Below are 16274 nucleotides of genomic sequence, written 5' to 3' on the forward strand. Positions count from 1 at the left end.
GTGGTGGTAGCCTGTATGAGGTCAGATATTGTGATCTCAGGTGAGAGTCAGGACTTCTGGATTCTATTCCTGGCTCTGCCAAAGCGCGTGAGCTTGAGGAAAACATTTCATATGGATCCTGAGGACTTGACCTCCAAGGGTTGAGGAAATGAACAGTTGTGAGTGAGTTGTTAACCGCCCTCTCCTTTCCATATTGCTAAATGAAAGGAGGCTGCAGGCAGAACCTTGCTAAATGGGATTAGGGTCCTGGCATGGGAAAGAGGCTCATGGTGTGGCAAATATTGCAAACCAATGACTCCACACAATATAGGGTTAAAGCCTGAGGGCAGCTGCAGCTCCTAAGGACCCTCCTTCAGTCTAGGAACCCTCTGTAAAAACTGCGTCTACGCATTAGCAAAAGACTAATAGTCCGAGTCTCTGCTTCCCAAAGCACTAACTACCTCCCCTCTGATGCTGGCTGACGTGATCCCCTGACCAAGATAATCCTAGAGTTAGCTTCAAACCCACCACTTCCCAGTGTGAGAGGTGGACCCCTGTTAGTGCGCTGCCAGATTAGTCTATGGGGAGGGGGCGTGGGGCAGAGAAGAGGGAGGGTAGGAAAAGCTTCAGAGTCTACTCTGTTCCCTGTCACAGCAAGCACAGTCCCATAGCCATGGGCAAAACAGCCCACAGCTCCTTGAAAGAGGTCTGCTCCCCCTCAATACAGGTGGGGGTGTAGTGGGTGGACCTAGGTACAATCCTACCAGCCCAAGCTGCTCTTCTCAGAGTGGAACTGAGGGCCACATGAGCCCCACGGAGCTGCCAGAGGACGCCACCAACCATTCACCCCTCCCCCAGGTTGTATGTGGAGCCTCTAGATGCATTGAGAAGGGAAAAAACCCAACCGTTGCCATCACCACCACGGTCCCACACGAACTGAAGGAAAGGCAGAGAGTGGAAAGAGAGAAAAGAAAGGGAGAGAGTTTCACTTGTGCCAGGATGTGGCAAGGAGAGACCCACAGGTGGCTAGAGCACGGGCGGCCAAACTGCGGCTTTTGAGCCAGATGCAGCTCTTTTACAGTTAAAGCGCAGCTCACAGAGTGCCCCACAACCCTATTTTCTGCCTACCCGAGCTCGGGGCTTCTGCCCTGCAGCGGGGTGGTGGGGCGAGGGGCTTCTGCCAGAGGCGACTGGTTCCTGATGAGAGTGGGGGGTCACAATTTAAAGGTTCACCCCCCCCCAACAAGTTGAGTCATGCCCCTCCATCACACTCTCCCCTTAACCTGAGTGGTCGTCCCTGCAGCTTCCAGCTGTTTCCACGGCCTCTCCCCACGACTGCAGCGCCCAGCTGCACCATGTGACTGAGCGGGGCCATCAAATCCTGGCAAAAACCTGGAGGGTGGCATGTGACTCCACGTGCTCTCCCCCCAGGGTGTCACCTCTGGCTTCTGCCCAACAGGGAGAGGGGTCTCGGGGCTTCAACCCCCACAGGGTGTGCCTGCTTCAGCAGGAGTGGGGCTGAAGCCCCGAGCCCAGACAGGCACCTCCTGCGGGGCTGAAGCCACAAGAACCCCCTCCCCACAGGGCAGAAGTCCCTACCCCACTGCAGGGCTGAAGCCCTGAGCCCCAGCAGGTGCGCCCCAGCTCTTGAACTTCTGAAGACCGTTGTTTGTGGCTCAGAGGGTCAGTAAGTTTGGCCACCCTGGGGCTAGAGGAAGCAGAGGACGTCTGCCAATCCGTTATAAGGGGGGGTCTGTCATGAAAGGAGCGGGAATCTTTGCTCCTGCAAGTTGTATTTAGCATTGTGTTATGTGAGCTGCATCCAATACTACCTCTGCGGCCCTGAGGATGTCACATGGGCAGCAGCTCTGTGCTGACTGGGCCGCAAGCGACCTGCGGGCCGCCAGTTGAGAACCACTGCTCTTGACCATATAGCTGACGCTCCGGCCCCACCCTTGAGCTCTTAGCCCTCTGACAATGTGCAAGCCTCAACCTGCACTGCCGTCTGAAATTCACTGACTGGTTCCTGTTCAGCGAGCCTTACTGCTTTCACAGTGCGGTCCTTCCCAGCCTCGGCATTCACACCGGTAGCTTCCATTCCCGAGAACGCACACTGCCTCATTCAGGCACGGGTTAGGTTTGCACAGGTTCACCGGGTGTTTAGCCTCTGTAACAGAGAAAAACACAGACAGAACGGCAGGCTCTGGCACATTACACAATATTAACTTCTCAAACCCGCCTCCGGCATGAGCACGTTGGCATGACAGTAAATGTTGCCCTTGCAGGGAAAGTCGGTTGGATTTACAGAAAGAGGTGGAAGGAAATAAAATACTTGAATGGCAGAGACCCAAGCCATTTGCCGTGTTGTTGTGTGTACATTGTAACAGCAAAACACCATCAGTTAAAGTCTAGAAAAGGTCAGGGAAGAGGATTTACTTTACTAGCTGTCCTGAGTAAGAGACCGGCATGGCTCCCACTAAGGCAAGGGCATCGGGTCCACTAACAGACACCCCACAAAAGAGAGTAAGACATGTTTCCTGTCCCAAACAGCTTACAGTTGAAAGCCCCAGTCCAGCAGTCAGATGCATTAGCACAGAGCCCAGAGCTCCTGCACAGGAACTGAGAGAGACCACACAAGACATGGGACAGCATCTTAGATTAAAAAAAAAAAAACAGAGGGTGGAGAGATTATTGGTAGAAAACAAGGTGGGAAAGATTTCTGAAGAAATGGGTTTTTAAAGGGGGATTTGAAGGAGGTAAGTGTGTGTGTGTGTGTGAGAGAGAGAGAGAGAGAGCACAAGCGTGAGCGCCTATCAGCTCTCCTAGCATAGCAGACTACAGCTGTCGGCAAGCCTCAGCACTTTTCGTGCCATTTTTCTGTAAAAACACAGGGTTAAGCAGCAGCATCTTAGAAGAATCTTCTTGTACTGTGACTAGCATTTCTGCAATAGTGTTTGGAGGCATGTGAAATTCCTCAGCTAAACAATTAAGTGGCTTAGAATGTGGGTCTTCTAACCACATCACTTTTGTTCTCTCACAACTTGGGTGCCTGGTAAAGAGTATAAAAATCAGTTTCTCTATCCCCAAAATTGGCTCATTTGGATGCTATTTTCTATCAGGATTGTGTCTAAATAATTATCCGTCAGAGCAACTTGGGATCCCATTCATGAACTCTCCAGAGAAGGTGGGAGGTAATGCAAAATACTGCAATGCAAGTCTCTGCCCTCTACGGGGTGGAATAAGAACTACTCAACCACATGGTATAAGCACCCTTTCCCTCACCCTGCATCGGTCTCCAACTTTCTAATTCCAGAAAACCGAACACCCCTGCCCCACCCCTTCCCTGAGGCCCTGCCCCTTTTTGAGGCCCCGCCTCCTGCTCACTCCATGGCCCCTCTGTCCCCAATCCTGCAAACAAACGAACATGAGTATCTTTACACCTGTATGTAGTTCCGTTGAGTTGAACGGGACTACTCACATGTGTAAAGTTATTCAAATGCGGAATCAGAGCCATAGTCCTCCCTCTGCTCCATTTCAATCCCAGCAATAACATTAATTTATAGACTAAGACCAAAAGGCACTAATTCTAGTCTAACATCCTGGATATCGTAGGCCATTAAATTTCGTCCCATCGTGCATGTATTGAGTCTAATAACTTGTTAAATAGCTAATGTTTGGCTAAAGCATACCTTCCAGAAGTGCATCTAGTCTTGATTTAAAGACTTTATGAGATGGAGAACCCACCACTTCTCATGGCAAATTGTTCCAATTGTTAATCACTCTCACTGATAAAAATGTGTGCCTTATTTCTAATTTGAATTTTTTCTGGCTTCAGCTTCCAGACTTTTTTTATGCCTTTCTCTGCTAAATTAAGGAGCCCTATAGTATCTGATGATATTTCCCCATGAAGATACTTCTACACCTCTCAGTCATCTCTCAGTCTTCCTTTTGATAAACTAAACATATTGAGCTCTTTCAGCCTCTCATGGTAAAGCATTTTCTCTAGTCCTCAAATTATCTTTGTGGCTGTCTTCTACACCCTCTCCAACTTTTCACCACCCTATTTAAAACAGACACCAGATTCAGATAAAGTATTTGTTTCACCAATGCCATATACATATACTCCTACATGCTGGTGTTGCTCTCCAAAATGGATGCATGATAAAAGGGTGAATAGGTCAAAGTGAATTTAAGCTTCAAATGCAGGTGAGTCAGACAGCTAGTAAGAATGTAACTTGTAAAACAGAAATTGGGGAACTATTTTACTTTCTTGGTGGATAATGGGCAATCCAAAAGGGATACTAAGAATCTGCTCCACCCTTAGCTCTATTTGCTTAATAACTTGTCAGATATTGCTCTTGTACAAGTACAAAACCTGAGTTGTTCATGTCACATCATCCGTATAAATATTTTGTATAATGCAACATTGGTGCAACAGTTCTATTCCATCTATGAGAAAGTGGACTACAGTTCATGTTTGTCAATGGTGGTAAATTGTGGAAATGATAGACCAATAAATATATTTTGATTTCATAAATGCCTATATTGTAATTTTGTGTGTGGAATTAGGACCACACATTATCACAGCTGCAATGGGTCCATTAAAAAGGCCCACTCCTGAAGCCCAAATACAAATCCACAGAGCACAACCACTGAAATGCACCCTGTCCAGATACCTATATAAATAAATCTGGACAAACTGACTCCCACCCCTACATGCAGATACACACGTGTATTCATGGGTACACATGTAGCATGAACTAACACTTATACTTCCACATTATTTATTATTGTTGTTTTGTGCCTAGAGACCCCAACTAAGATCAGGGCTCCAGGGTGGCAGGTGCCGGACATACACATAAAAAGAGAGAGTCTGCAACAAAGAGTTTATAATGTAGCTAGACAAAGGTGGGGAGAAATGTCTGATACATTGGCTCTTCTGCAATTACTAGTCAACAACATTCACTTTTTAAGAAATAATACATTTCTTTTAGACTTCCCTGCTCTTTTAAACACTTGTTATGAAATGAACACACACATATTTTACATCATTTTTTTTTGCGCACAAGCCAGCAAAAGGAATAAAAGTCAAAGAGTTAGGCTGCAAATTTTATTCACACGGGTATACGCACATGTGGCAATACACACAGCTCCCTACACAAAGACACACAGTCTTTTACACACATACAATGCATACATGCACACACAAACTTGCCTACACAGAGACACTTTTTCATATACTTTTCCAGGGGCTGCCTAAATCACCCAGCCGGGAAGGGAGGAGGGCGGGCTGGAGGGGAAAAGATGGGATGGGGGTGGAGGAGAGTGGATGGGGGAGGGAAAGAGGCCAAGAACGAGAGTAGGGTGGGTGTGAGAGGGGGCAGTGAAGGAGAGAGGAGGGGGTGTGGGGGGTATGTGAGGTGGATGGGGATGCAGGGGGAGGCAGAAGGCTACAGATGCATGACGATGTGGAGGGCACAGGGGTGTATATGGACATAATGGGAGTGCAGCAGTGTATGGAGGTGAACGGGTGCACGGCTGCAGGGGGAGCGAGGGACATGGGGGTGGTGGCTTTGGGAGGTGGAGAGGATGGGTGGGAGAGTACTGTAAGGGGTACAGGGCTGGGATGGGTAGGTATGGGGGCAGGACGGGATGGGACGGGGGAGGGATGCAGTGACGGGGGGTGGGAGTGCAGGGGGTGGGAAGTGGAGGGATCCAGTGACAGGGGGATCAGGGTGTGGGGGGGTTGGGGCAGGGAGGGATGCAGTGATGGGGGGATGGAGGGTTGGGGCGGGGAGGGATGCCGTAACAGGGGATGGGGGTGCAGCCCCATTCCCAGCATTCTGAGACGGGGATACACACACCTCGAACTCCTGGGTGCCGGCAATGGGGCGACAGACAGACCGTGGTTCGCCGCAGGGCATGTGCCGCAGCTGGAGCCCATCCACACGAGGAGCGTGAGGAGAAGAGGGCCGGCAGCAGCTGGACAGGTGCGTGCTACGCGACCCCTCAACAGCCACCTTCTGAGCGTGAGTCGCACTAGTTCCTCCCCTGCCCTGACCCGGCCAATGGGAGCTGCGCCGGTGGGTGGGGCAGCACCCGGACCCCCCGCTCTGGCTGCCCCTAAGGCGAGGAGCTGGACATGCCAGCTGCTTCCCAACCCAGGAGCCGTGCAGCATGGTGGCTGGCGCCGCCAACCGGATAGTCAACGGCCCGGCGAGTAGTGCTGACCAGAGCCGCCAGGATCCCTTTCTGACCAGGTATTCCCGTCCAAAACTGGACACTTAGTCACCCTAATCTAGCCAGTAAGCTCTTTAGGGCAGGGGTCCTTTACTAACTCTGTGTTTGTACAGGGCCTAGCACAATGGGGCACAATTCTTGGCTGGCGCTTGGGCATTGTCACAATAAATATAGTTAGTAATAACTACACCACCAGCAGCCACTGGAGAATCTCCTTTAGCTCAAGAGAGGAGAGGCTTAGCTTTTGAAACAGAAAAATCCTGCACTCAATCGACAGTCTCATTAGGAAGATCCAAATGGCCGCGGTGAAGTTCCTTGACAGGATTTGTTACCGTACACAGACAACGTCTGCATTACAACAGACACTATGTGGATTTCTACTGTCCAGCCAACCATCAGTGGCACATCCTTTAGCAGAAGATTAACATCAGGATTCCAGTACCAACTTCCATGACCTGTGACCATTATTTAGGTTTTACACTGAACAATTCACTGATCTGCTCCATCTGTCCAAGCTGGGGTCAAGGAATTGGGGTGGCAGGAGGAGTGTCAAAGAGTGCACTGAAAAGACTAGCCTTTGATCCAAGCTACCTTTCACATACTTTTAACATCAGAACCCATGATTTTCCTGCCTTTGCAATCATCACATGGCCTCTGGTTCTGTTATTATGTCTCCGGCTTTAAGCAGGAGTTGAAATGATAGATTTTTCTCTGTTACACTGTCCTTGTCCCCAGCCTTGGCCCACAAACAATAGTTACCAGCACACGCAAATAACAGCTGCAATTCAGGAAATGCTGTGTTTCTGCTCTGTAATCATGGACTTTTGCCACCTTCTCTTCTACAGCCAAGACCTACTGAACACTTAAGCAAAAGTCTGGAGAGCCTAAGTGGAATTTTCCTCATACGTAGACCCTATCAGCTTTCTCTGAGCATGGGAGAATTTCACCCTTAATACATATTTCTCTACTGCACATCAACTGCTTTTAAAACTGCACAGAGAGGTCAAGATTCCCCCTTGTTTCTAGTAAAGTGCTATGCCCTAGGAACATCACCCTACACTGACCCATGATCACCCTGTGGCTCTTTCTCTTTGTATGCCCTATATTAAGCAGCTCTGAAGAAGGGGCACTTTAAGGCCACTCTGTACTCTGCCACCCACAATCAAAGAGACAAGGTAGGTGAGGTAATATCTTTTATTGAAGTAACACGTGGGTGAGGTAAAAGATGTTATCTCACCCACCTTGTCTTTCTAACAGGGACCAACACGGCTATGACCATACTGCATACCCACAGTCAAAAGTCCATTCTCCTCTGGTGTATTGAGAATTCCTGAGGAATTACTGACTTTCCCAGTCTCTTGTCTTTAAAGGGCAACTGAGTGAATAGAAGGAGCTGACTAGGTCTTTAAGGTCGCACTGTTACATGCTATGCAAACATCCCAGACTCTCGGCAGGGAGGAATTTGCAGGTTGTGACTGAGAAGGTTTTCATGTTGTCTCAGTCCACGGGACGTAATTTTAATTGTAGGAATTCCCAGAAGTTTGTTCTCATGTGCAAACAGAAAATTAGCCATGCCCTGAGCACCAATTGTTTCATATACCAGCCAGTTCAAGTAAACATCATTTTCCTCTTGGGAACTTAAGCCATTTCATTTCTTCAGTGGGGGAAGCATGACTCACTTGTCTTGTGGGGCATCCCCTCATCTTAGGGCCTGCAGTCTCCCAATCAGACACCTCCACTCCAGGTCAAACACTGAGGTCTTTACTTAGGCAAACTCCCACCAAAGTGAATGAACTGACCCTGAAGGTCAGAAAAGCAATATAAATACTCAGCACACAGAAAAGAAAGAGACCCCTTGTTTTGCAGCAGGGACCCCCAAAATCCATTGCAATCTGCTTCCACCCCACCTACCCCAGCATGCTAGTGATTCACCATAAAGCTAATCAGAGCCTCCTCAATCTGCCATGCCCCCAAAATTCTTTCTGCATCATCACATTCCCTTCTCTCCCCCACAGACAAAGCTGGGGAGGATTTGATTGTCCTTTTTTCTTCTTTCCCCTAAGCATTAATTAGTGATTAACCTACATCCATTTAACGCCAGCAATACATTCCTAAGGACTCTACTCGGTAAACAGAATACACTGACCCTTCTAAGACGAGCTGATTATTATGCCTTTGCAGCCCACACATGATAACTTTCTGATGGGCCAGCTTTTAAGCTCTCTCCCCCGTCTTGGATAAAGGCAAGTGCATCTTTGAAGATGAAACATGGATCAGCTGGGACTCTTTTGATCTTTGATGCTTTCAGACAATTACAGAATGTTCCTCTGACCATCTATAATCATTTCAGCCTAACCGCTTTCCAAGTGGAAGAGTTTAATCCCATTTCATCTCGACTTTATCTGCTCATAAAACATTAGCACATCTGCCATCTCTCTTAGCCAAGGCAGTGCTTTGAAAACGTTGTTCATTCCTTCCTGAAACAGAATTACCCAATAGAACCATTTCCCATCTATCGAAAGGCTTGACCTTTAAAGCAGTTACTGGGCATAGAAGTGTTATTCTATTTGGCTAGGCACTTATATGGCCCTCATCCTGGTAGTAACTGAACACTTCCCAAGTATTCAAGGATTGATGGCCATAACATCCCTTCAGGGAAGAATTATTCTCATTTTATAGACAGGGAACTAAGGCACAGGGAGACAAGGGACATTTGCCAAGATCACACGGGACATCTGTGGCAGAAATGGTAACAGCCCAGATCACTCAAGTCCCAGTCTAGTGCCCTAAACTCAAGACCATCCATCCTACCTAATCGCCCTCATTTTTCCATATTCAGATGATGATAAATATAGCTGCAGATCTCAAAGCACTGGATTTGCCTGTATTGGCAACAGGGCTTCATTATAAAACAGAGAAATGGCAAGAAGATAAATTGAGTCTTGCCCTGTATAAATATATGCCATAGAAGGGCACAGTGCAGCAAGTTACTGAGTAGCTCCTGCAAGCAGCACTACTGACTTGCTCAGCACCCTGCAGGATCAGGCCTTAAATCATTTCAATGGAGCTTCATGTGTAACCCACACACCTCCTGTGTGTGGTGTTCTCGCCCATCTAGTGGTGCCGAGACCGCTTAGAGAGAGCGATTAACAAGTCTGCTGTACAGTCTTAGCTAACAGCCATATGGATTTTAGCTCATGCAGTAGAGGCTCAGGCATTTAGCTCTAGAGTTCCAGGTTCGATCCTGCCTGCTAACAACCGGGGTCTGTTGAAACTATGGCACTAAACACATGGGTATAAACATCAAGTACCTATGTATATTCTTAAAACTAATTTACAGTCATCACCTGTATTCTTCCTGCTTAATAAAAGCACCTCTAACTCTTCAGATCACCTGTGTCGTTACCTTTACACTTACCTGTACATCTCATAAGAAAATACAAAGCAACAGCTTTTTAAAAACACCCCAGAAGGCTGAAAGTTATTCCTTTATCCCCCTTTCCTTTGATCATAAAAGGACACAGTTCCATAGTTAGCAATGGGGGCTTTACCCCAGCTATCTGGGGGATTGCCCAATTCAGAAAAATAAGGAGAAAAAAAGACAATGAAGAAAATAAATTTTTGTCCATGTCAGGTCCACGTGCTTATGAGGGCTCTTAATTTAATGGAATAGCCCCTTCTATGTGTTCCCCCTTCTCCAGTGCCCCAGGCTGTGTGCACGTGAGCCCTCAGACAGCAGCTTTTCACTGAACAGCAGAACACTGAGAGCACTCGCAAAAGTGCCCCTAATAACGGGGACCGTTTGCAATGAAGGCAAGTTACAGTCGCCCCACCTAAACGTTCAACCTAAAGCTACCATGGTTAGTTAGTGGCCAGTAACTACAAGGGCAAGCAAGTCAGCCGTGAGCAGCAAGTGGATAGGGGACAACAGGAAGGAAATGATGGGACTGAGCCACAAGTTTCAGATCTGGATCCAAAGCCTGCTGAGATAAAGGACTCACACAATCAGGTGTTGGAACCTTCCTTGTGGCTCATAAGGAACTTGTCACCAGCTGCTTTGAAATACGTCCCATCTTCGTACCCCCAGTAAGAACATTGCATTGGATACCTTGCAATGTATGTAGTATGTGACATCCTACACATTTAAAGCAAGATTTAAACTCTCTTGTGCCTCTAACACACAGAGTGAAACTGATTTAACCCAGATAGGATTACAACAGGCAACCACAACTGGTAAAGTAGCCAAACCAAATCTCATGGACTGGACCAGGGCTCAGTGAGATCCTTGGGTTTGTCCGTTTTATAAGGCTTCTAACAGCTGGTTTCTGGGTGCAGCGGGAGAACTGAGAAAGGGAGGCCAAAAGCCATCTCACCTTCACATATTCTTTCCATAATAAAGTCTTTGTAATTGCGCAGATCATCGTAAGATGAAACGTGGACCAGGTAGTTGGGAGAACCGGCCACCCTCAGCAGCGTCTCCCTCCGTACACCCCCAATCCCGACAACAAACACCGACACGCCATTGCTCCGCAGCTGTTGAGCTGGAACTACTGCATCCTCGGTGCCGCTCCCATCCGTGATCACAACCACGGCCTTGCTCACCCCGGGCCTCGCCCCCTTTGGAACGGTCATGACGTCATCATGGATGTGCAGCAAGGCTCTGCCCGCGGAGGCCGAGCCACCAAGGAAAGGCGCTTGGCTGATGGCTTGAAAGAGAGCTGAGCTGGTGACGTGCGCATCTAGGGCAAATGCAGTGCGAGCCCTGCTGCCGTAGACCACGAGGCCGATCTGGGTGACGTCCCGATTGATACTGAACTGTAGAGAGCTGCTACTGACAAAGTTCCTCACCCGCAGAAAGTTCTCCCTGCCAACTCCAGCTGAGGCATCCAAGGCAAAAACCAGATCCAGAGACTGGGACTGGCAGCCTGGAAAGGAGAGAGCAAACTTTAAGCCTTTCAGAATATAGTCATTATTGACCGAGCAAAGCAGAGGAGCCACCTCCCGTAGGCAAACACATGACTACTGGGCAGTAATGAACTGCGGCATTATGAGGAATGGCAGATTGCAATTCACAATTCATTGTTACAGGAATATACAGCCTCCTCGTAATGAGCAGCTAGAGAAGATAATCCCCAGCTATACAATCAACACAAGCGCTACTGCATTAGATTATATTTCTAGTTTCTTTACACTTGTTACACTGGTTTGAGCCAAATCCTTAACCTTGAATGGTCTCTTACTATATGTGTTAACTACTTATGCTGATCAACCTGTTTCACCTCATATTTAGCTGTGACTACCTGAGTACCTTTCCCACATGTGACAAAGAGCTCTGCCTAAGCTCGAAAGCTTGTCTCTTTCACCAAGAGAAGTTTGTCCCATAAAAGATATTACCTCATGCACCTTCTGTCTCTCTGTACCAAGGGTATTCCTTTTTCAGTCAGAGGCTTGGCCCTGTGGTCTGAGCCCATAATTGGAGGAGCAAGGACACTCGGGTTTGATCTAGGCTCGGACAATGACTCCCTGGGAAGCTTTGGGCAAGATACGTACCTTCTCTGTGCCTCAGTTACCCCATCCATAAAACAGAGATCATAATTCTGACTACCCTCACTCTGAGGGGCATTAGAAGGATTAATTACTTATGGCTAGACTGTGCCGTTGAGGCCCTGTCACAGAGTGGCCAGCACTTTAAGAGCCTCACCTGTGTCTGATGAGCTGCCCCCCAGCTAAAGCAGTGAAGCCAGGAATCAGGTGATAGCTTGGAGATCACCTTGTCCTCATAACAGGCAGCAAATAGCTCATTTGAGCTAGAGAACTGCAGGGAACAGGGAAGGCTCCTACAGGCGTCTCTGAAGCAGTGGAAATATCCCAGGTTATATGTGGCTCCCAGGCAGGCAGCCTGTGGAGCGTAATCCTGTAGGGAGCCGTCTAGGAAGAACGAGGGAGCAGAGAGGCTTGCCTTGATGCCCAGGTAGATGTACGGAGTAAACAAACTCCTGCAGAAGGGTCTGGATCAGAGGGGAAGTTCACGGTTGAGATGTCGAACTTGTGTTAAACAGTTTTATTTTGAAGAAATAACACTGAGTCCCTGAAGAAAAGGGAGTGAAATCCTGTGACTGGAGAGCGTTCTTTGGTGCACCGACCAGTGAAATAGTTCACCAGCTTCCAGGCCCACAAGGCGGGGGCAGACTAGAGCCGCAGCGCCCCAGACGAAGCTTGGATGGTGCCCTAGGGGCTTCATTTCCTCCCCCTAATCCCCATCGCAGATAGAGAGTGCACATGTTGCAGTTTACCCCTTTCAGCGGCACATAATACTTGATCCATATGAGCCCCCCCTCCCCATACCACTAGCCCGCTGGCTAGCCAGCTCTCTGGGCTGATACAGGAGTTGGGAGTGGACCACAACCCGTCCTTACCGTTTTTTGATTGATTCGTGCCTATGGGTGCCCGAGGAAGCAGCAGTCTTAGACACAGCCACCCTTGCAGCTGGGGAATATAGGTCTTTGCATGGGAGGGGTTCAGTGCTTTCAGCCTCTCTAGTCCCTGACACAAGCTAGCTCTCAAGGTCCAGGGAGTGCTCTGCCGATTATGGATCAGTATCACTGGATTCCTGACCATTGTTGTGTGGGGGAACCGAAGTTCATTCTTTTAACCATCCTACTCCTTAAATCTTGAACTCCCCTGAGCAGTTATTCTGTCACTGCACTACAATCTATAGCCACGGCCTTACCTGGATGACTGTCTACACTGCAGATTTTTTTCTGCAGCTCAGGGATCTTGTTGAACAGATCCGAGGGGTTGGAATAGACAACCGTCCGCTTTGGATTCCCAGTCACGTCATCCAGCTCTGCTCTTAAGAAGTCGCTGCCCACGCCAATTAGGAAGAGTCCTCTGCCCCTGGTATATTTAGCTGCTTCTACCACAGGATCCTGGGACTCCGAATCCGTGAGCAAGACAACCACACGCGGGAGATCGTCGTGAACATCCGCGAAGGCCGGAGCACTCTTAAAGCCATGCTGCGTGACATACCGAAGGGCTTTGCCGGTGAAGGTTCCCCCTCCGCTGAAATGCATGGTGTCAACGCTCTTCATGAGACCGAGCACATCCTTGTACTTGCCCACTTTGATCGGGATCTGGACATCACTGCTGTACTGGGCCACTCCAACGTTTGCTGGGGAGTCTTTGCTCAACACTGCCCGAATGAACCTTTTCAGGAAGGCCTTGTAGCGCAGGAATCCCTCCAAGGTGGTACCAGATGAGCTGTCCACCAGGAAAAGAAGATCCACGCTGCACTCCAGACTCAACTTCGGTGCTGAAAGCAAAGGAAGTGAGTAACTGCATGTAATGCAAAAAATAAGCAAGCACATCATGTGGGTCTCCTGCAATCCCAATGATCTGAAGGAGAGAGAGAATGCACTCCAGAGCCTCTCTGTCAAGAAAACAAAACAATGTGTTGGGCAACATGTTTTGTACAGTAGGAAAATCATGCCTCAGGACACCATTCGCTTTGGAGGATGCCACAAAAACCTCAAGGGGCTGATGAATACGTTGCAGGAAGTCATCCAGTAATTAGGGCATCTTTTGATACAACTAGAGAAACCTTAAAGGAGTCTGATCTCAGAAAATGTGGAGCACCCACCCCTTTAAGGTTTCTCAAGTTGTATCAAAAGATGCCCTAACCACTGGATGACTTCCTGCAACGTATTTCTCAGCCCCTTGAGGTTTCTGTGGCATCCTACCAAAGCGAATGGCATCCTGAGGCATGATTCTCCTCTTGTACAAAACATTCTTGGGCACCCAGAATCATTAATCCCTTCTGAAATTCCCAGCCCATATGTGCAGGTAAGTTCTTCAGGGATCTGAGGGAGGAGAGGCGAGGGATGCGGAGCCAAGGCACAGGTATTTCAGCTGTCCCTCTCCTTCAGCAGGATCCACTTCTCATGCCCTGCTTCCAGATTTCCCCGCATACTGAGATGGAAGGAGCCCCAATGAGGCTGTAGATGAGGGGTGGGCAAACCTTTTGGCCCGAGGGCCACATCTGGGTATGGAAATTGTATGGTGGGCCATGAATGCTCATGAAATTGGGGGTTGGGGTGTGTGAGGGCGTGAGGGCTCTGGCTGGGGGTGCGAGCTCTGGGGTGGGGCTGGGGATGAGGGGTGGGTGCAGTAGGTTGCTCCGGGCTGGGACCGAGGGGTTTGGAGGGAGGGAGGGGGATCAGGGCTGGGGAAGGGGGTTGGGACGTGGGAGGGGGTTGGGATGCAGGCTCTGGGCAGTGCCTACCTTAAGCAGCTCCAAGAAGCAGCGGCATGTCCCTGCTCTGGCTCCTATGCGTAGGTGAGGCCAGGCAGCTCTGCGTGCTGCCCCATCTGCAGCTGCCGCCCCCGCAGCTCCCATTTACGCGATTCCTGGCCAATGGTAGCTGCAGGGGGCAGTGCTTGGGGTGGGGACAGCATGTGGAGCCCCCTGGCTGCCCCTACGTGTAGGGACCAGAGGGGGGACATGCCACTGTTTCCAGGAGCTGTGCGGAGTGAGGCAAGCACCGGAATGGGGCAAGCCCTGGACCCCGCTTCCCAGTGGTAGCTTGAGGGCCAGATTAAAATGTTTGGAGGTCGGGAGTTTGCCCACCCCTGCGGTTGACCAAGTTCACAGGGGCTTCTGAATATAGTGGGACTCAATGACAGCTACTGGTGGGGAATGGAAAATGCCCCCCCCCCCCGATTTTTGCACTTGATCAAAGTTGCACAGGCAAAGTTCAGGGGACACGGGGTACGCAGCATGGCTAGCATGCAATGGTCCCGTACTAACCCAGCCCAGCTGCTGCTGGAGCACACCATTCAGGCTGTGTGGTCGCAGTGCCAATGAAATTTGACCCAGCTGCCCCTCCTGACAGATGGGGAGGCAGCCTGGCCAAATGGAGTTGTGACCTAGCACACGGGGAGTCTGTGCCTGTAGGGCAGAGTGCAGGGGAGTCCGCCGAGAACCGACTCCTGGTGACAGGCTCATGCACGGTGTGGGTAACAGGGGACACTCCCTAGCAGAGGGAGACTCAGGGACCCTGCTGGGGAGAGGGGGAGGAAGAGGCAAGCAGGGACCAGAACAGGGTTCTTAAGAGGGGTAGGGAGAAGGACCGGAATTTGCCACCTCCTGGAAACATCTAAATTGGCACCACTGGTGAGACTCATTTCTTGGTGCCTTCTGCAGCCACAGTGGCTCTGAGGAGAGAGCAGGAAGGATCATCCCCTGGAAATTGTAGCACTAGGCAGCAAGTCCCAGTCACTGACAGCCCTACAGCCCTGTATCAAGCGGTAGGAAAACAAACTCAGCCCTCTGAGCAGGGTTTAAAAGGCAGTGGTTAGCCTCAACCCCATCCAGCAAACTGCATTATAATTCTATACCAGGGCTGTTACAGGAAGGCAGGCTGCAGAGGGATGGTCCCAATCAACAGATTCAAGAGCTAACACCGCACCAGTGGACCAGGTTTAGGCCCCACATACCGCAGCTGGCATCTCCTCCAAATCCAACAGGACACACACAGTGGTACCTTTCTAATCCCTCTGGAACGCATGTGCCTCCATTGTGACAAGGCTGGGAATCGCAGGGATCTGCAAAGGCACCCGAGAAGGAGAAGGAGAGAGTCTGGGTTGGGCCCAGAGAGAAAACACAGCAGTCATGCTACACAGTGGATTAGCTATAAGTGTTTTGAGAGTATGCAGAGTCAGATGGGCTCTAGGGCATTTGGAAGGTAATTGTCCTTCGCTTTGCAGAAAGGTCTCTTTCTCTACTCAAATAAAGCATAGTTAAGTAAGGCTGGGATGTCTGTGTAGCTTTGCTTGAGTATTAATAATGTACAAAGATAAGCCCCATTAGCAGAACTCAGTAATTTCTTAAATTTAACTTATTTACACTTGAATGAATATATTCTTTAAAGGGCAGCTCCAACCATTTAAAAAAGCCCGCTCTCTTTAAGCACGGTTTTGTAAGACCACATTACAATTCAGTGTCAGCTCTATAAAGCTGTCCATTCCTACGTGTGTTTGCCACCTTGCACTTGAAT

General features: G+C 49.2%; 1 protein-coding gene across 3 annotated transcripts in view; it reads right to left on the bottom strand.

The window, feature by feature from the left end:
• The window catches only part of VWA2 (von Willebrand factor A domain containing 2), an 80597-nt gene that overhangs the window by 13052 nt on the left and 51271 nt on the right, over positions 1–16274 (bottom strand). For 2 of the 3 annotated variants that reach the window (XM_073354299.2, XM_073354300.2), the window contains exons 10-13: positions 15715–15822; positions 12950–13531; positions 10593–11144; positions 2024–2146 (exon numbers count right to left, since the gene is read on the bottom strand). In XM_073354299.2, coding sequence (XP_073210400.2) covers positions 2024–2146; positions 10593–11144; positions 12950–13531; positions 15715–15822 — 1365 coding nt within the window. The remainder of the gene's footprint in view (positions 1–2023; positions 2147–10592; positions 11145–12949; positions 13532–15714; positions 15823–16274) is intronic. The other variant, XM_073354301.2, reaches the window with a different exon arrangement.

Source organism: Lepidochelys kempii, chromosome 7 (genome assembly GCF_965140285.1).
Source record: "Lepidochelys kempii isolate rLepKem1 chromosome 7, rLepKem1.hap1, whole genome shotgun sequence".
Lineage (NCBI taxonomy): Eukaryota > Metazoa > Chordata > Testudines > Cheloniidae > Lepidochelys > Lepidochelys kempii.